This window comes from Coffea arabica, chromosome 5e (assembly GCF_036785885.1).
Source record: "Coffea arabica cultivar ET-39 chromosome 5e, Coffea Arabica ET-39 HiFi, whole genome shotgun sequence".
NCBI classification, from domain to species: Eukaryota; Viridiplantae; Streptophyta; class Magnoliopsida; order Gentianales; family Rubiaceae; genus Coffea; species Coffea arabica.
This window is the reverse complement of record NC_092318.1, coordinates 47,573,579-47,594,615: the sequence shown is the minus strand read 5'-3', so window position 1 is coordinate 47,594,615 and position 21,037 is coordinate 47,573,579. Positions and strand designations below refer to the sequence as shown.

The following is a 21,037-nucleotide window of genomic DNA, read 5'->3' as shown; positions in this document are numbered from 1 at the left end:
GCTAGCAAAGTCAAAAATAGAACAAGAAAAGTGTTACCGATGATTGTCTTGATTGGTGTGATTGTGGATAATACGCGAGAAGGACACCTTTTGGCAATGAGAGAATCAATGGAAGCTGACTTGAGAATAAGCCCTGCGAGCAAAGAAACAGCTGAAGCTTTAGAGAAAGTCAAGGTTGAAGATTGTGAAGCTGGAGCTAGCCACTGTATGATATGACATGTATGAAGAAACTTGAAGAGGGTTGTGAAGCTACAAGAATGCCATGTTTGCATATTTATCATGGGAGTTGCATAGTGAATTGGCTTGGAGTAAGGAACATTTGTCCACTTTGTCGATATCAAATTGCCTCACTAAAGTCAGTTTACTAGCTTAGTTTATTAGCGAGGGTTAATTGGAAGGCATAGTCTAAATCTATTTGTGTTTTTGTCCATGTAAAAAGTCCAACTCATGTATATTTTGCTTTTTCCTTTTATTATCTTTTCTACTATAAACACTAACTTCCAGCCTATATATATATATATATATATATATATATATATATATATATATATATATATATATATAGTTTGGGACTATCTTCCTATTGGACAGGAGTAATGGAAAGTAAATAAAAAAAATATCTTTTTCGAATGTTAATCATTGTAATTATTACAACAAAACTTAATGGCCTAATCCGATAATTGATTACATGTTCTATCATAGATGTGTTGCAAACCCAACCCAAAAAAAACCTGTGAAGGGTCACTCTAATTTGGACCATAACATCATACTATGATACTTGAAATTCCAATTCCTTTTTTCTTGCTACCTAAGTGCTATTCCTATTATTTGCTCATGTTCTTCAGACACATTTCATGATGCCTAAGATAAACTATTTAAGGTTCCAGCAATGATCAAGAAAGTATACTGTAGACTTTAATTTGAATCGTTTTGTCATTTTTGTGTATGCTTCTAAGACAGTAATACGGGCCACAAAATTGAAATTAATCCGAAAAATATGTAAATTGGGCCATCACACCACTTGGATTCTGAAAAAGTAAAGTACAATTAAAAAGTCCAGCTTTGGTTCCGATTTATTTCTCTATCTTTCTTGGGAAAGCATTCAAAAATTGGTTCAAAATGGAGCTTTGCTTTGAATTGCCTATGACCGTTAAATCTCTCAGATTATGCCAAATGTAATCACTTGCCAAAAATTGCTTACTCATAGTAACGCCAAATTTTGCATTGAAGACTCACACATATTTTATTTTCATCTCATAATTGATAATACAACGGTAATCTCATTCACGCTGATAATAAATACCCCACTTTTCTCATTTCTCACTGCCTAAATTCATCCTAAAATTTCTCACTTTTTCTCTCCAGTCTTCAGTCTTTAGCCATCTCTCTCTTGTTTTTGCTAGTGAAAAATGCTCATTTCCTTTGCCAACTTGATCATATTCTATTGATCACTACTAAAAGAAACTTAGATATTTCTCAAATTTCCAATATATTCAATATATCTATCCCTCTAAAAATTATGGAGTTTGATCAACGAATAGCCTTCACCATTTTCTTGGTGACTTTTCTAGGATTTTTTCTCTCGGCATCTCAATCTTACACCTTCTATGTTGGTGGCAGAGATGGTTGGGTCTTAAAACCCAAAGAAGATTACAATCAATGGGCTGGAAGAAACCGATTTCAGATCAATGACACCCTCAGTACTAAAACCCTTTTTTCTTGTTAATGATTAATCATTGGACATCTACATATTTCTGCATGCAAAATCTTGGTTTTTCATCAAAAATTTTAGCCCTTTAATGATGTTTTCTTTTTTCTTGTAGTTTTTAGATACAAGAAAGGCTATGATGATGTTCTCGAAGTAGATAAAGATGATTACTACAACTGCAACAAGGAAAACCCCTTTTTAGCTCTCAAAGATGGGGAATCAGTGTTCAAGTTTAACAGGTCAGGTCCATTCTTTTTCATCAGTGGTCATGCAGATAATTGCCAGAAGGGTCAGAGGCTTATCATTGTTGTGTTGCATCCAAGAGGCAATCCTACCGATGCTCCATCACCAGTTGCGGCCAATCCTCCCTCTCCTTCTCCTTCTCCGTCTCCTGCTCCGATTTTCGCCCCGACTCCTTCACCAATTAAGCCTAACACTCCTCCTCCTGCAGCTGCGAGTCCTCCTTCGCCAGTGATCGTTCAGCCCTTTGCTCCTGCACCGTCTCCATCTGCTGCATCAATTGCTTTTGGTGGCTTAATTGGTTCTTTGTTGGGAATAAGCTTCTTCTTGGTCATATTTGCTTTTGGTTACTGATTTTGAGTAGATTATTTGTAAGTTATTAGGATTATTGTCCATTTAAAGTTGTTTTTAGGCTGTTTCTATTCCCATATGACATTAGTGTCATTGTGTTCTTTCATCTATATATGTGAAAATGTAATAATTCCTCTATTTACTTTAACGTGTCAAAATGTGAATTTGCCATGTATGTAATGAAGTGATGAACATTTTTTTTTATTGAGGATTAGGATGAAGATTTTGTTTCACATGTAGACAAAAGAAATTGATCAGTTGGTTGCAATTACCTCATATAATTAATATGAGTCAATGAGAATTTTTGGTTTTTGATCGGTTCTGAGAATTAATGAAATGTCATAACGATGATCAAGTGATTGTAACAAAGGGAAAAAGGTGATATTGACTATTAATGAGTAGATTTTTTTTTTCTTTTAGGGGTAGTAGATTTTGGAATTGTGTGGAGAATCCAGATGGAATGGATGAAAATATATCTTCGAATTTATAAATACTTGAAAAAATTAGAAAATATTGAAGTTCACCAGGAGTAAAAGCAAATCTAACTTTTCGGATAAATAAATAAATAAATAAAAGCTCAATGAATAAATAAAAGACATATGTTTACAATATTTGAAAAAAAAAGTCTACTTTTATCTATATATATATATATTACTCCTGTTAAAATAATCTTTTATATCAAAAAGACAAACGATGTATCCTCCTGTTATGTTAGGCTATGAGTGAGCAGGGATGAAGTTTCACACCTCATATGCTGCAATCAATTATTTTCTTCTTTAAGTAAGAAATACGAGTTGTGTTTTAAAAGATATAATAACATCTTCTGCTTCTTCTTTTTCATTTATATGAAGGAAAAAATTCAAAGCATATAAGCAATATAAGGTCTTTTGATGGCCAAATTGAATCAGTCTTAAAGTTTGACAATTATTTCTTTTCGAGAATCGATACTCGCACTCCTTATTTAGCTTATTACGCTCCAATTTACTTACTAGAAATATAGATTCCAAAGAGTGTTGGAAATTAATTGAGGAGTAAAAATATCACTTCCCTCCTTTCCAAATCCTTCTTGATACCAAATCAATTTTCTTAAACAGGTTTGAAGTCAACTTCACTCGTTCAGATTATGTATCAAGAAGTTCTATAGAACTTCAAAGAGTTTTATATTCTTTTTGGATAATTAAGGATGGAATCCACTATATACGCCTTTTATATGACGAGATTGAGCATATTCCATATGTTCTTATCCAAATATGAGCATTCACTTCATATCCAGAAAAGCAATTACAATCCTGAGGTTGGTGTTATTAAACATGGATCTGCAACAAAGAGTGATATTTACTAACGTAAAATGAGAGAAAACATATCAAACTCGTTCGTTATCTCCACCTTCAAGATTAGAAAAGTTTCAGAATTCTGATTAATCCATAATGCAGAAATCAAGAAGAAATTTAATTTGGAGATTTAATAAGTAAATGGCGAAAATAATCATAAACAGAAAAGCATTGCAATTACTTTCCCTGGTGTTTATGACAATTTCACCTCACAGTCCTCTTATTTGGAATGTTACACTTCCTTCCTCAATTTTTATTGTTTAGGTATCAAAACCTCATAAATAGCACAACTTTCAAATGGAAATCCCTAAACACTTTTTTCTGCGGAAAAGGGAAAGAAAGAAAGGGAACAACTACAATGTCTTTCGTTTAAGTGTTGGAATCAATACGACCACCAACACCACTCTACACCACTACTGTCATGTTTGCTACCACAAAAATAATCACAAACAAGCAACCCAAAAAAATGAGTAACAAATAAATAAAGTATTAACACGGACTTTTTTTTTTTTTTTTACTGACAATTAACCTTTCTGTTGATTGATGCAATATTCAAAATAAGAGAATAGCTAAATAAAACTATCACAAACCTCAGTGGAGATTTCTGAAATTATCCCTAATTAATAAGCTATCGAAAACGCTACTACCTTGACCAATCATTCTTTCGTATCTTTAATCAAAATTTCATCTAGCCAAAAAAAAAAGGTAAAGTCTAATAAATAACAAATGCAGAAATAGATCTTCAAAAACATATCAAAAGATAGCTAGCTAGCTCTTAATTTTCATCAGCATTATGATCATTCAGTGTTTCTTGCAAATCTTGTAATATCAGTTATCAGTACAACCCTCGACGGTTACATGGAATGCTGTCCTATTATCAAACTCCCGTCAATATTCTTGCATTTGCTATGATCTTCACCTATAAAACCCTCACATTTTTTACCAAACGGGCTTGTAAGATGATTATCAAAATTCTTGAGTTTATCGCTGTGCACAAAGCGTGCCAATGATGAGTTAAATTAATAGCATGCCTAGTTGAAGAAAAAGAATCACTCCATGAATATTGATGGGATATTTATGGCTGGAGAGGGCCATTTGTTTTGTATGAGTGGGAAAAGAGACGGATACTGGGGAGAGTGAGTTGGAGGAAGTCAAGAAATTAGTCGAGGAATACTGAGCTAGGAGAAATAAAAGGGAAGGCTGGAAAGCTATTCTTATGGGAATTCAGAACTATTCAGACATGAGAATCCGATACTTTCTCAAGCAGATATATAGAATTTAGAGCTATTATTGTTATTGCCCAACAATAGTAAAATACTTGGATATAATACCATAACTGACATTTAAAAGAGAACAGAAACTAAAGAAAAATTCTTGGAAAGCATAAAATTTCATCTTCGTTGAACTTGAACATAAACCAATAACAACATTGTGACATCGAAATCGAAAAGCAAAAGAAAACACGATAAATTTATTACGAAAACTACAAAGTTGTTTCGAAATTGGTCACCCAGCATCATTGATCAATCATTAATCCGACATATTATGATCATTGACCATATCTCTCAAGCTTCCTCATGGCCCTTAGATATGAAACGAGCAAACTTCTTCAGCCAGACTGCAATATACACTAGGGTTGCAGCTCCAAAAAGAGTAACAAGAACGATGTACAAAGTTGTTCTATAAAACTCGTGTGTAGCAATTTCGATCAAGAACCATATTTCTACTGCTGCCATTATTGCAGCACCCAGTAAAGTTATGAGTTGCCAAATTAAAGCCCTGTAATGCCTTTGTCTTGGAGTTGGCTCCAGTGTTTCACTTGAAGTTATCGGCAGACTCATCTTCTCCTTCCTCTGCAAAATCGATTCAAAGGAATAATCAACGACTTAACGAGGGTTGTATAGAAATATGAAGGTTTTTTCGTGGTGAATTTTTATAAGAGGATTCATCAGATTTTGGTAAATTTAATTTAGTGTCAGGTTTCCTTGTTTTCCTCAAAAAGGGATATAAAAAGATTCTGTTAGATTTTTAGCCTATCAGTATTACTCCTAACTAGTGGGTAATTAATTGATTGATTTATCATAGCTCCCATTCCATTACTTGCAGTGTCAATCATTCCTTATTTTGCTTAAAAAGTGAATCAATTAGAAATATTTTCTGTGTAAATGAGAATATGGAATTCATCATCTTCTAAACCTTCTATAAATCAGAATTTTGGAATCTTTGATATCAAATTTAATAAGCTATAAATATTACTTGATTTCGCAGAATTCTTTCAAGAGGACATAAATTTTGTTAAGCAATGATTCCAGAAGCTAATTTGCCAGAGTTTTTTTTTTTTTTTTTGGTAATAAGACTAATCTGGCATACGATTATTCTTAATCATTGTCCATGCTTCAACAAAAAGTTATCACTAAAGCCCAATTTTCTTGTAGTATTCTTATGGCCGGTACTTTGCTTCAATGTTTTCCCAACAGACTTGTACGTTTCTTGTTATATCTTCATTTATTTATTTTTTGTCTAATTTAAAGAATAGGTTTGGTATTTTATCGGATTCGGCATGGCACTTGGTCTATATTGTGACGTAAGTAGTAAAAATTCCTCCTGGGCGAAGCTAACCATTGATATGGAGAACATAAGCATGTTTATTAATTTTAACATTTCCCACACCCTTGAAGAAAAATGCTAACTTTCTACATGCGAATTTAACGAATGAATGACCATTTGTCTATTTACATGCCTGGTTAATTGGTAGGAGTGAATTATGGGTTATTGTAATTTAGACGAGTTTATGAGTCTGGTGCATGCATACACAACGAGATACCCATTAAAGAAAGAAATGTGTAATCTTGTCTTTTTAAATTCGCCATAAAAAGCTCAAAGATTAGAACAATTGTTTGTAAGTTCAGAATCTAATATTAAAGGAACATTGGTCCCTTTCTTTTAAAATAATTTGTAAAATAACTTTTTCGTCCCTTTCTTTTAAAAGTGTACTTTTATGTCCCTTACAAATTAACATTGGTCAAATTTGGTCCTTATCTAGGTTTCTAACTAGTTTTTGGCCGAAATTCATCATATGCCTTGTATATGATCATTTTTTAGAGACAAAATTGTCAAATCAAATTTATATAACCCATCTATAGTTCCTTACATTTCACAAAAATAAATTGTTTCATCCATCACATTTCACAAAATGAATTTTTTCATCTCTCATTGACCACGTGTACGAATAGTTTTTTTTTTTTTTTTAAATTCATGTATATATCTATTTGATTTAATCTAAACAGTACAAATAATATGTAATATATCTCTATTTGATTTCAGCTAAACAGATTGATATATATGAGTTTAAATCTAATAATTTTATTTTAAACCTATATATATGTGTGTGTGTGTGTGTGTGTGTGATTTTACCATGTGAATCTATTCAATATTTGTAGCCTTTTCTATTTTAGTAATAATTCATTTATTGATTTGTTTAATAAGAATATCTAATTAATCGGTGTTAATTTAATTCTATAGTCATGCTAATAAATCACAGTTTAAATCTAAAATTTTTACTCGCTACCTTTAAGACCAACATTTGAATTTCTTGCTTTATGATTATTTTAAAATTTAAAAGTATCAATTACTTACTTCTTTTTGTCATACTTTTCCTTTGTTTATTTTTTTTTGTCTAAATTTAATTCCATATAAACACTTGATAATGTTTAGAATTAAATGTCTTCTTTGTTTTCGATTTTCGAGTAAAAGGAATGAACATGAATGAAAAACTAACAATTTTTTTAAACCTCTGTATGTATCTATTTTGATTTCGCCTAAACGTGTAATTTCACATGAACAGTACATTCAGGCGAAATCACATAGAGATATATTAAATGCTATTTGTATTGTTCAGGTGAGATCAAATAGAATGAGGGATGAAAAAATTTATTTTGTAAAATATGAGGGACGAAACAATACATTTTGTGAAATGTGAGGGACAAAAAAATTCATTTTGTGAAATGTGAGAGATTATTAATTGGATTATGTAAATTTTAATTTGACAATTTTGCCCTTCAAAAATGATCACGTGCAAGATAGGTGGTGTATTCCGACAAAAAACTAGTCAAAAACATAGATAAGGACCAAATTTGACCAATATGAATTTGTAAGGGACGTAAAAGTACATTTTTAAAAGTGAGAGATGAAAAAAGTAATTTTGTAAAAGTGAGGGACATTTTGAACGATTTTCCCAATATTTAATGTACAAGGAATTGGAGCTATTTAGTATCTTGATTAGCTATTTGGTCATTGCATGTAGACATTTCTTGGAACAATAATCGCCATCCTTGCTGTGCTATACTAAAAAATACTGGCCTGGTTATCTAGACGTCACAGCTTTCCCATCTTCTGGTTTCCCTCAACATATTTTTTCAGTCTTGCACAGTACGTGTTTAAACCTTCATGTATTCTCAACGCATTTCACATTTTACTATCTATTACCTCTTCAAATCTTGCTATCTTCATTCTTCACAGAGGTGTCCCTTTTTTTAAAATTTTTTTATGACAACTTGTTACAAGTTCAAATCTTTTGGCTAGATCAGGCTAATGTTCTACAAAAAGTTAATTAGTGGATGTTGTTGTAGAGTTTTCTTTGAAAGCTTGGAGCGAGTTAGTGACTTATTGTGGGATAAATTATGTAACTATCTTTGTTTTGTGTAATGAGAATATGGTTGTGAAGTTTGAATTAGCCAAATTATACATCGCTGTTCATAAAGCTTGGAAAGACTGAGGCCGTTTAGATCTGAATTAATGACTTCCATGTAGGAAAATCTATATGGTTATATTGGCCACTGGGTCAATGAGAATGTGACCAAAATTGCATATTTTAAGTTGTTTTAACATTCGTATAATCATATAAACTTTTGGGATTGCTATTGCACCAGCCCTTGGAAACTTGTTATAGATGGAAAAAAAAAAAAAGAGAAACAGAAGTTTTGTTTCTGGTTCTTGCAAATGTGAAAATGTGAAGAGTTTTGTTTCAGGTTCTTGTAAATGTGAAAATGATTTCATAGCCAAATAGGCATGAAATATGCAGTTCGTCTAGTACATAAAACTGCATTGAATATGCTTCTTGTGGATATAGTAGCATTCTGATTGAAACTTGAGAAGCTGAATCAACATCAATGTCCATTGCAGAGAAGCCAGCATGAATAGTTCCCCACAGGCGGAAGTGTTTGAAGTACCAGCAGAAGTGTTTGAAGCTGCATATTGGCTAAGAGTTCAAAGCAACTCTTTGAAGCAAACAAAGGCTTTAGTGTCAGAACTATCTCTGCAATTTTATAAACTTGGATGGCTTTCAGGTACTGGAGGTAGTGTAACCCTGAAAGTCCATGAGCATAATGTCCCCAAACAGAATCAATTCATAGTCATGTCTCCTTCAGGTTTTCTCTCCCTTCTTCTGTCTCTGTCTGCTGCCCTCTCCCTCCTGTTTTCTGCTAATATGATATAATGTAAAATAGGTGTACAGAAGGATAGGATGTCGCCAGAGGACATGTATGTTCTTTCTTCTGGTGGTTCTATTTTGTCTTTGCCTCCTACCAAGTCATATCCTAACAACCCTCCAAAATGTACTGACTGTGCTCCTCTATTTCTCAAGGTACATCAGTTCTTAGCTTGCTCATTTGTTGTTATCCCGATACATTTTAATTATCCTCGACATCTTCCTGACTCGCGATTTTTGTATGCATGTTACCCTGACTTCTTGTGTTCTATAGGTTTATGAAATGTGTAATGCAGGAGCTGTGATTCACAGTCATGGATTGGATGCTTGCCTTGTGACAATGATTAATTCTTCATCGAACGAGTTCCGTGTAATTTTCTTTCTCCCGAAACATTTCCAATTGAAAGACAACTGCATCGACCTTGCCTGTTTATTATCTTAAATTTGGTTCTGTTGATTGTACATCTGGAATTGATGGGATACAGATCAGAAACATGGAGATGATAAAGGGTATTCAAGGGCATGGTTACCATGATGAGCTTGTTGTGCCAATAATTGAGAATGCTCCCAGTGAGGAGAAGCTTGTGGAGTCACTTACGAAAGCGGTATCCTCTGCTAGCAAATTTTTAGTTCAGCAAAATATTTTAGATTATCTAGAGAACGGTGGCAGATTTATAGTACAATAGAAGTTTTATTTGCATAGGTTGCAATTGCAGAATCTTAACACAGTTTAACGTTCTGGTCCTGTAGATCAGAGGTTATCCAAAGTCAACTGCAGTACTCGTTCGCAGGCATGGTGTGTTCATATGGGGAGACACCTGGATTAGTGCCAAAACCCAGGTTAGCGTTATATAACAAGTTATGCTTATTTCTTCATTTAGTATTCTTTAATTAGATGGACATACTTGGTGAAATAATTAACAGGCCATCTAGTCAAGGTGCAAACTAGCTTTCACTTGTTTTCACCAATGTTCCAGTCTTCGATTCTAAGTTGTATAGAACTACAATATTTCGACTCTAAAAAAGACGTGCTATTTTGGTTCTGCATTTTCTATTAGGACTGTGTGGTACTAATTTTACACTTCTGGCTTGTACTTAACTGCATTTGGCACTTGTAATTTGTTGTAGTTTTTCCTTTGAACAACATTTCTTCCCATTCTCTGATAAATTCTAGTTCTGCATTTTCTATTAGGGCTACTGCAGTAATAACTTGCATTTAACGTCACTGAATACTCTCCATTTGTACTTTGAACAACAAACATTTCTTTCTATTCTCTAATCGTTAATGCTTTCCCAGGCTGAATGCTACCACTATCTCTTTGCTGCTGCTATTAAGCTTCATCAGTTGGGTCTGCCCTATTGACCATAGATGCGCGTCTCATATTTTTTCCACCATTGATTCCTTTCTGATAATCGTATTTTGGACTTCGAAGTGATGTTGCTATGATATGGTGAAGGTAGTGTTCTAGTACAAAAATTTGTGGGCATACAGGTAGTTGAGTGCGAGGGATTTGATTCGCCAACTCTATCGAAATTGTCATCATCATTTTTGTTCATGATCTTCAGGTGTCTCAATCTCTAAGGGGGTTTATGAATCTACTTCAGAGAGATGGAACATTGCTACCAGAAGGGTAAAAATAGAATTCGGAGTAATAGATCAGTATAAGACCATGTATATGACTTGTCAATCTTCACATATTTTGTGGCATCCAACAACGTATTTTTCCCATTTAGACAGATTGAAATAGACCTGTATAAACAAGGTAGTAATACCCTTTTAGTACTATATATACTAGTGGTTAAAATAGATTAACATCCACAACCACTAGAAATGAATTTTCTTTATCTAAATTGTTTCCAACATATAATTTTACCATTTCAAGGGGGAAAAAAAGAATTGAATTCAATCGATATCTTATATAAAGAATGAAGAATGAAGTGCTAAATAAATAAATCCGCTGGCGTGGCATATTCAATTTGCTCCTAACAAACAGGCTAGATGGCACGATTGGTTGTGCTTGAAAGCAGCATTTCCTCTACAAACAAACAAACCAAAAGTCTAGGCCATTTTTTGAGTCCATTATTGATATAAAAATGCCCCAAAATGTTCCTTCCCTAGCATCCTCCAATCTCTTCTTGCTTGCCTCCAAGTTTCTCTCCAAATTGTAGTCTACATTGCCAAATTCTTGGGAGAATAAACTCCCAACTCCTTCACCAAGGTTTCGTACACAATCATGAAGAAATCAATCTCCTGCTTGGTTCTTTTATCCCTGGCCTGCATTGCCTCCTTTGCCAACACCTCTGATGGACAATCCGATGGCTGTAAAATATATGACATCACTCATACCGTAAAGAATAATATGCCTACTTTTGGAAGCTTGTTAGGTGCTAAAGATGTGATAAAAGAATTTCAAGGGCAAGCTACCATCACTGGTACCATCACCGTGGGCACTCATCTTGGCACCCATGTTGATGCCCCTTCACACATTTTCCCGGGTTTGTTAGGACAGCCTGGATTCACAGTTGATGCCCTCGACCTCAAAACCCTCATGGGTTCGGTCTTGGTTGTCGAGACGCCTAAAGACAGGAACATAACTAGTGAAGTTATGCAGTCTCTGCAAATTCCTCCAGGGACAAATAGAGTGATTTTTAAGACAGCAAACACTGATAATCGCCTTATGGATACAGGCTTCTTTGTACCTAATTATACTGGATTTACAGCAACAGGGGCAGAATGGTTGGTGAAAAATACTAATATTACATTTGTTGGGATTGATTACATGTCTGTTGCAGTTATTGATGAAATTGTTCCGGTTCATATAACGTTGTTGACCAGCCATAAGATTATCCCTGTTGAAAATTTGAAGCTTGATGGTATTGCTCCGGGGAACTACAATGTTCTTTGCTTTCCTTTAAAGGTAGTTGCTGAGGCCGCACCAGTCAGGTGCATTCTCTTGGATGCAGCATGTCACTGAACCCGTGATTAACAAGAGAATTTTTTTGAGCAATTGGCGGAATCGGACGCACATGTTTGCAGGTAAAACATGTCAGGTGATGTTCACGATGTGATAAATCCACGTCAAGTTTGGCTGAAGGATTTTTTTTGTTCTTGAAACTTTCATGTACTTTTCCTTTGGGGGTCAAGAAGGGAAGTTGGTCAGGTCAATTTGTGTTTTGGACATCACAAAGATGAATCCAAGATAATTGTATATTCTGCCAATCACAAAATATAAGTTGTATTATTTGTGTAGGTGATAAGGTAGGAGAGATCATAAATAGGAGATTTGGATTCAAATTTTCACACTTAAAACAAAAAAAAAAAAAAACAAAGTTCTATTGTTTTATTTGTTTTTTCCCCCTTCAAACCAAAAAGTCCATGCTGCATTACCTTTTCTTTCTTTCATTTTTTTTCGGTTGAATAATCATGCGTGTTATCTGAGTTGGGCAGTTTAAATAACTTAGACCTCGTTTGATAATAGTCAAATTCAGCGTTTAAAATTAATGAATTCATATTTTAACATGTTTATACGTGTTGATAACAAAAAATAAAACATCTGAATTAATTAAATAACACTGAATTTTCTAGACAAAATTTATTTCAAAAAATAAGTGATAAACTATTCACTTATCATTTAATGTGATATAAATTCATATATGTCAGATTTAGTGCGTAACAATCGAGTAATTTAATGAATTTAAATTTCACTTTTCAAACATCAATTTTATGAAACGCATCCTTAAACAACCATTACTCCTCAACTTTGTAAAGAATTGCATCTCGGCTATTTCTAATGAGAAATGCATCTCATTATTTGTAGACAAAGACAATCAACACAAGAGCTAGGCAAGGGTTGGATACTATTCTAGCCATATCTCCTGTTTGCTAAGGTTATAATTTTTACTATTGTTAAAGTAGATAAAAGTCAGCTAGTTAGAGCACTGGATGAAATATGTGGATGGCTTTTTCACAAAAAAAAAAAAAAAAAAAAAAAAAGGATCAATGCAGCGCTATATGGGCTTTAACACGCTTAGCCACAGTTCGGGTAGGCTCCACCTATAGTCTACACAAATTTTTGGGCCATTTTGAGGACAGCCCCTTTTAATGCCGCTCCTTTAGAATGGGTTTGTAGACAATTCGCTATTAGTATTCCGGTTTAGAATGGACCTCTAGTTTGTATATTTAAAAGAAAGAGATGCATGTTCTACCAAAGCAAAAAGAAAAATAAAAATGGAAAAGGACATGTTTATATATATATATAGGCAATTTGTAATAAGGTTAAGGGGTGGTCTTTCTTTAGGAATTTGCATAATTTTAGAAATCTTCCCTAAGGTTTTTGACAATTTCACTTGGCACCTTCAAACTTTAAAAAAACTTACTTGCCTCTTTTACTTTAGGTTTCTTGTATCATTTACAACCCATTTAAAAATATAATATTAAAAAGTTCATTTTGAGAGAGTAAATATAATCTCATTTCAAATTTACCAATACGTTGTCTTACTTTTCATTACCAAAACAGTGGGTATATTAACAACAAATGAAAAGCAAAAACAATAGCCATGAAAGTTTATTCTAATTATACAAAATAATCAAAAGTTAATATTTGAAAGTTTATTTGGTGTTTTTGCAAGTTATATATAATATTTTATCTACTATAAAGTGTTTGAGTTAATTTAAGAAGTTTCATAAATCTTTTGCATGTTTTTCAATTTTTTCAAATTGATGGCTTGAAAAGTAAAAAACACAATCTGTTAAAAATTATATATAAACTTGTTTGTATTGCTTTTTGCTGGTACAAAAGGTATTCCTATTGTTATAAATTATTACAAGTTATTTTTAAAAGTATTGTAAATCATTCATAATTCTAAGTAATTTAACATTTCTTATTTGAACCAACGATCGAAAAACTATTAAAGAGTTTTTTTTATCTTGTTATCAAAATTTAAATTTTCATTAAACAACTATATCAATCAATTATTAAAAATTAAGAGATAATTTCAGTGTGTTATAATAATTAAGAAATCACAAGAAAAGGGTAAATTTGAAATGAAATTGTATTCTCTCTCCAAAATGAGTTTTAATATTATATTTTGAAATGAGTTTCAAATGTTACCAAAAGTTTAAAGTAAGGGAGTCAAGTAAATCTGTCAGAAACTTTAGGGAGATTTTTGAAATTATCCCTTAGAAATTTCATTTTCAACCTTTAAATATAGATAGGTTTCTATTGATTACAGGGCAGCCTGAAACTTTCTTTACATGCAAAATGGTTGAGGGATATACCCCTCCCACTTGTGTACCCTTTCTTTTCAAAGGCTTAATAAAATTTTGAGCTGACCACAAAAAAAAAAAAAAAACAAAGGAGTTGAGATGTGTACAGTTTTGTGAAGGCACCCCAATCAATAGATAAAAATGGAATAATCTGCTGAAAACATGAATTAGCTTAACCAGTTGTCCAGTTCGAGCTTCACAGCTCCTTGGTTTCCACATGAAAAAATAAGACATGACATTTTCCATCATAATCCTCGCTTTTGCAGTTGGTTTAAGTTTGGAGCACAAAGAGTTAATTAAAGAAATCAAAGTAGGACAATTTGCACTACTATCTTATTTTTACATGTTTAGAAAGAACTACTATTTACGAGTTATATTGGCAGCGAAAATATATTATATTCCTTTTTTTAATAGAAAAGATCATTTCATTCAATGAATCTGCACTAATAATAGAAAAAAAATATTAAACGAACATGACACAGATAAAATAGATTTGAAATCAATAGATACAATAGATCAACCAACGCTAGAAATTACATCAACAATTCACTTTTTTCAATGTTTCTTCGAATTTACCATTCAATGCATCACATTATCTACCATTCCTCCAAGTACTCCAATTCTTCTAATTATTCATGGTTAGATTCCAGCCATGGTTGGATTCCAATTATTTGCCTGTACTTATGAAACATGACTATCAGTTAGTTGGTTGACATAGGCCGGCATTCAAATGCTACACAATTATTAGCACGAAAAGTCAAGTCATTAACCCAAGATAGATGTGCCCTTTTCTTGATTTTCTCCTCTCAGGCAACTAAGAGTGGGTACAATGTTCTTAAATGTGATGCAGATAGCCTTCAAAAACTGGTGCTTTCTTGTCCAACTTCAGCGCCAAGTTCGTGTATTTTGCTTGTATTTTTCCATCCTACAGGCCGCCATACACGATTAATCTTCACCTATATCATTACACGTGTCAAAAGAAAAGAAACATTTTAAAGTGTCAATCTATATCCCACTGACAAGGGACTAGTTCAGATATTGTTGGAAATTTTCGGCACCCGGAAGAGTAATCTAGACAATTGTCTTTTTTTTTTTTTTGGGGGATTGGCAGTGTCCAGAGTGATTATGACTCGTAATTCACTTATATATTTTCTTTGATAGAGGCTACATTTGTACCTTTTCATTTTACATTCACTCATTATACAAGTTTTAAAGTTAGTGCATAATAATTTCATAGTCATTTTTAGTGTGTCCATTTAAAATATATACAGATTCATTTTTCCTACACTCACTAAGAATTTTCAGTAAGTCTATTTTGTTATATAAGATTTTTTTTTTTTATACTAACAAGTTTATATGCATGCTACATAATTTCTATACAAATCTAAAACACTTTTTTTTTTTTTTGCACATGTTGCATGCAATTACACTTGCTAGTGTAAAATAAAAAAAGAGAAAAAAAAACCACTACACTGACGGTCATTTTCAGTGCCCATTCAAAATAAATATATATATGTCAATTTTTTTTTCCAAAAGCAGGAGTTATTATTTGGATAAGCCCAACTAATACTTCTGAAATGATCGTAATTAATAAAGTCGGTTGCAAAAGCCTTTCAGCGTTTGCTCGCAGTTGATATACCATAAATACTGCCTCATAAATGAGAAATCTACAACTGGATAGGGGATTTGAATAAGGAGTATGGTTGGGCTGTTGACACGCTTACAAACTGGTTCATCTGCTGTATTTTCACACCGACATTCTCGTCTCTTAGATTTTGTATTTTCATTTTTCTTCCAAAAACCCCCCATTTTTCATATGAAATATGTGAAAAAATTATTAACAAACTTGAATTTATATTTCACCATTTTCTTACTTTTTCATTTGTTCTCAATGATTTCTGACGCATCAATATTTTTTCTATGCACTATTCCAACAAAAAAATGAAGCAAATTAAGCCGAAACATGCATCGGGTCTGGAAACCTTCACTATATTCTCTTTTCAAATATCGCTTGGTATTGAAACCTAATGTTTCATACTTTGCGTTCTATTTCAGAATTATAATAACACATAATAAATAACTACCCTATTGTAGGTGATTTTAGTCTTCACCATCTACTTGGAGTTGAGAATCTTGAGTTTCGAGGTCTCATGAGTTGAGTTTTATCTAATTCAAATCGGTTCGTATAATTCTCAATACATTTAGTGTAAACTCATAAAGTTTTGACATAATCATAAATTTTACGTCAATTTAGTTGTATGAATTGACAAATTGAAGTTACACCTATGTCATACAAATTTATACTAAGGACCGAAATTAACTTATGAGGCAGTTTCCATTAACAAGAAATCTTCTTTTCTTTTATTCTGGAGCCAAGTGTCACTTCCCGTGATGACAAAATAGCTCAAATTTATATGGAGTGAATTATACGGCTCCATTCTAATCAATTATAGCAACCCCTCATAGATGGAGTGAATTATACGGCTCCATTTTAATCAATTATAGCAACCCCTTCATAGATGGAGTGATTAGTATATATACCATCCCAACTTAATCCCCGAAAGTGAGGTAGCAAGGGGCACTAGAGAGGTTCACAGACAAGTCGAAGCGATTAGCTAAGTTGTGGACCTTAGTTTGTACGACAATGGGTGAGCTCAATCAAGATGAAGAATTTCAAGTCCCTGTAAGCCCCACTGGCCAGTACTTTAACAGCTCCATAATGTCCGCTGCTGTTATAGGGGTGTTAGAGTCTGAAATTCCCATACAAGAGGATGACTCCCTAACCTTGAAACTGCTTCAGGAACTTTTCCTACCCATCAATCCCCGGTTTTCTTCCATCATGGTATAATCACTTGCTACCCCCATAACTTCAAAGGAAAATTGTGCACAGTTTTTTTTTTATCATTAAATATATATACACATGCGCTACATCATTTTCTACTGTCTCTGGATGTCCTATGTACTTGTTCTTGGGGTGTTAAAAAAAATTTTTGATTCCCTCTTCCAAATAGGTTCCCATGTTAATATGCAAAACTTTTTTGTAATGGGATGGTTAAACCTTAGCAATTTATTACAGGAAGAAGTTAGGACAGAAACTTATGCAGCCTCAAATCCGTCTATATACCACTTGTAATTTTTCACATATTGCTGTTGCAACCAAATTTTTCAGCAGGTAAGCATTATATATAGGGAGCAATAAAATTGTAAAACTTTATAGCGGGCATGATTAACAAAATTTCATAATTTGACTTGAGAAAACTAATATGCAGGTACTTCAAACTAATATTACCTATGTGACACTTTGTTTCCTAAAAGTAAAATTCGAGTTATTTTTCATTTTTGAGTAAGTTGTGAAGTAAAGTACGAATCTATGTATGAACAGGTTCAAGACGAAAAAGGAGTGAAATTGTGGAAGAAAGTGGAAGTGATTCCCAAAAACCACATTCATGTGCCAGTTTTCCCTGAGGGGAGGTCTTTAGAGTTCTATGATGAATGCTTCAATGACTATTTGTCAAACATGGCTTTGCAGCCACTCCCACAAAGCCAACCATTATGGGAAATTCACATAATTAAATACCCTACCAAGAACGCAGCTGGAAATCTTGTGTTTAAGCTTCATCATGCACTGGGTGATGGCTACTCAATTATGGGAGCTCTTCTTTCATGTTTACAAAGAGCTGATGACCCTTCTCTTCCTATAACGTTTCCTGAATTTCAAATGAATCCTAAGGGAAAGAATAATGATGAAGGTAGCATATTCAAGAAGGTCCCTCGAGTTCTATCTGGAATAGGTAACACTATATCTGACTTTGCATGGAGCATGTTGAAGAGCACTTTTCTTCAAGATGATCAGACACCCATAAGGTCTGGAGAAGATGGAGTGGAATTTCGACCCATGACTATTACAACAATGACATTTTCCATTGACCAAATCAAGCAAATGAAGGCCAATCTTGACGTGGTAAAGTTTCTATCGTATTAGTAGCATTATATTATGAGTAAGTTTTTTATACGCTGTCAGTTAATGTATAATTTTTTCTACACTAATAAATTTAGATCATACCACATAATATGATTTCAAATTTGAAATTCAAATTATGCACATATGGCTTGCGTCTATAGCTGCTTAGTGTAAAAAATTCACTATACTGTCAGTGCATAAAAAATTAATTCTCATATTATAGGGATTAATTAAGTGTCAGCCAAATCATATATATTTGCAAATCAAGCCTTTGAGAGTTAATTTACTCGAATTGACTTTGACAGTTGAAGGGAAACTGTAGAAGAAGTGCGACAAAAAATTTACCTTGACAATTCTAAGGATTAGAAAAAAAAACATTAAGTTCCGATTATTGATTAGAAAAACAGTTAAGGCAGCTAGATAAGGGGTAAAAATTGAGGTTAGTTAGTGAAATTAAAACTGACTATACTTTTAGAGTGTGAAATTGTAAGTTTTTAGCATAATTAAAATAGACATCAATATCATTCTTGGGCTGTCCATTTAATTGGAAGAGTTTGCAAACACATTCAAAGGCGACTTTGTTAACCTTAATCTTGGAGCTCATGGTCAAACCCCATTTTTTCTCCTATTTGAAACCTTGACCAAAACTAGCGATTCCATGGTATAGCCTAAAAATCAATTTCCATGTAAAAAAAAGAAAAAGTTGAGAGGAAGGAGCCAAAACATACCCTTACATTTTGTTATAAAAAAATTCTTAAAAGTTGCTTTTTTTTTCTTTCTAAATTTTGAAACAGTCAGTAAATGATGTTATATGTGGAGTAATATTTCTGGGGACTCGACTGTACATGCAAGCAATTGACCCAGAAAAGACCAATGGAAAATCTTCAGCATTGGTGCTGCTAAGCACCAGAGCCATTCGTGGGTACAAGACAGTGAAGGAGATGGTGGAACCCCATTCTAAGACTCCATGGGGCAACCATTTTGCCTTTATGCACGTATCCGTCCCAAACCTAACAAAAGCCGGGTCCCAAAACCCACTAAATTTTGTCCTGGAAGCCCAGAAAATCATCAGGTCAAAAAGAAATTCTGCAGGAGTTTATCTCACCGGCAAATTGCTAGAAACATTGCGCAAATGTAGAGGACCCGAGGTATGAATTGTCCATATCAAGAAGAATAGTTTTATATATACCCTCAATGTTTTAAATCAATTGATATATATCCTACTCCTTCGAGTTGTATTATTGAGAAAAGCATTCATGTTTTTCACTTTTACATTGTCTGAGTGTTATTCCATGCATTCATGGATAGTGCAAAATCTGGCTTTTTTTTTTTTTTTTTTTTTTTTTTGGCTTGACTTGTGGAATCACGGCTTGATTGACCAAAAGAATGCATAGCCCTGTTGGGCTTTTGAGGTATGATTAGATTTTATAAACTGTAGGGGATTGTGTTTAATATGAGTAATTTTTGCGACTCAAATTTTTGTTGTTGTTGGAAGAATTGCAAGAGCTGAAATTTCTTAATTCTCCACAGGCCACGGCTAAGTTTATCCACAAAACACTAACGAACTCGAGCATGACAGTTTCTAATGTTTTTGGTCCTGTAGACCGATTGGCTTTGGCCAATCATCCAGCTAAAGGAGTGTATTTCATGATGGCTGGATCTCCTCAGGTACGTTATAAATTCCATTATTAACCAAAGAGAAAGAAAGAGATGAAATTTGTTAAATTTTTCATACCATTATTTGATTAGAAGTACAATCTCTTACCATTCTTTTTTTCTTTTGTACTTAAATCTATGATAAAAGAGGTAAAATTCGTTGCTTTTTTTTTTTTTTTTTTGCTCGCAGAATCTTACAATAACAATGGTTAGCTATATGAAAAAGCTGAGGGTTGCAATAGGAGTAGAAAAGGGAATGATAGATGCTGAAAAGTTCAAGTCATCAATTGATGAGGCCTTCAATATGATATCTCTTGCCGCTGTCAATAATGGTTCTGCTCCGCCAACCAACAATTAGTACACCATTGAATGTCACATGATAATTTACTCTAATTTTGCGGCAAGTAATCGATTATGCTTCATTTAGTCTTCATAACGTTATTTGCTGTACTGCCGACGAATTTTGGAGAGATACTTTTTATCGTGCTTGTAATTAGCCCTTTTTTTTCCCCCTTTTTCTCGAGGGAAAAGTTTGTTTTGCTTTAAACAAATACTGTCAGTGTTATACATATATATATATATATATATATGTATGTATATGTATATATGTGGAGACTTTTACAGTTAGTTGTAGAAAAAGCCTGAATTTAATGATATACGATATGGAAGTTTTTGATGAAAATTTTTGGTTTGGTAGGAAAAGATTATACCAAACAAGTTCTTGAGGGTAGGCTAGTTTTCTTTTCCATTCTGAAGTTGATTATGAACATTGGAAGAATTATATTGTTTTGAAATGGGAAGAGAAACCAAGTGGTGGAGATGTGATTGATGATCATTTATGTCCATGATGGAGGGAAGTTTATTTATGTCGATATTTACTTTCTCCATGTGAAAAGGACTCAATGGTACCACAGAAAAGATAAGACAGCGGCTCACCAGGCATTATTTGCATAAAAATAATTGGGACATAAATAGTTTCTGAACTTTGTCTTGCTTAAATTTACAATTTAAATAGATTTCGGTCAATCATGTATACTAA

General features: G+C 33.3%; 2 protein-coding genes across 2 annotated transcripts; both read left to right on the top strand.

The window, feature by feature from the left end:
• Positions 1 to 1,346: 1,346 nt before the first annotated feature.
• On the top strand, positions 1,347 to 2,445 carry LOC113687581 (early nodulin-like protein 3). Its single transcript, XM_027205162.2, has 2 exons — positions 1,347 to 1,700; positions 1,824 to 2,445. The coding sequence occupies exons 1-2, from the start codon at positions 1,520 to 1,522 to the stop codon at positions 2,300 to 2,302; spliced, it is 660 nt and encodes a 219-aa protein (XP_027060963.2). The 5' UTR covers positions 1,347 to 1,519; the 3' UTR covers positions 2,303 to 2,445.
• Positions 2,446 to 16,855: 14,410 nt separating this feature from the next.
• Positions 16,856 to 20,513, top strand: LOC113688289 (wax ester synthase/diacylglycerol acyltransferase 4-like). Its single transcript, XM_027206077.2, has 5 exons — positions 16,856 to 17,223; positions 17,764 to 18,342; positions 19,137 to 19,490; positions 19,873 to 20,010; positions 20,189 to 20,513. Exons 1-5 carry the CDS (start codon positions 17,026 to 17,028, stop codon positions 20,354 to 20,356), a joined length of 1,437 nt encoding a protein of 478 aa, XP_027061878.1. The 5' UTR covers positions 16,856 to 17,025; the 3' UTR covers positions 20,357 to 20,513.
• Positions 20,514 to 21,037: the final 524 nt, after the last annotated feature.

Coding starts and splice junctions, on each gene's coding strand:
- LOC113687581 (XM_027205162.2), top strand. CDS start 1,520: ATGGAGTTTGATCAACGAATAGCCTTCACCATTTTCTTGGTGACTTTT. Junction 1,701..1,823: donor TCAGATCAATGACACCCTCA/GTACTAAAACCC, acceptor TTTTTCTTGTAG/TTTTTAGATACAAGAAAGGC.
- LOC113688289 (XM_027206077.2), top strand. CDS start 17,026: ATGGGTGAGCTCAATCAAGATGAAGAATTTCAAGTCCCTGTAAGCCCC. Junction 17,224..17,763: donor CCCGGTTTTCTTCCATCATG/GTATAATCACTT, acceptor ATGTATGAACAG/GTTCAAGACGAAAAAGGAGT. Junction 19,491..19,872: donor GCAAATGTAGAGGACCCGAG/GTATGAATTGTC, acceptor AATTCTCCACAG/GCCACGGCTAAGTTTATCCA.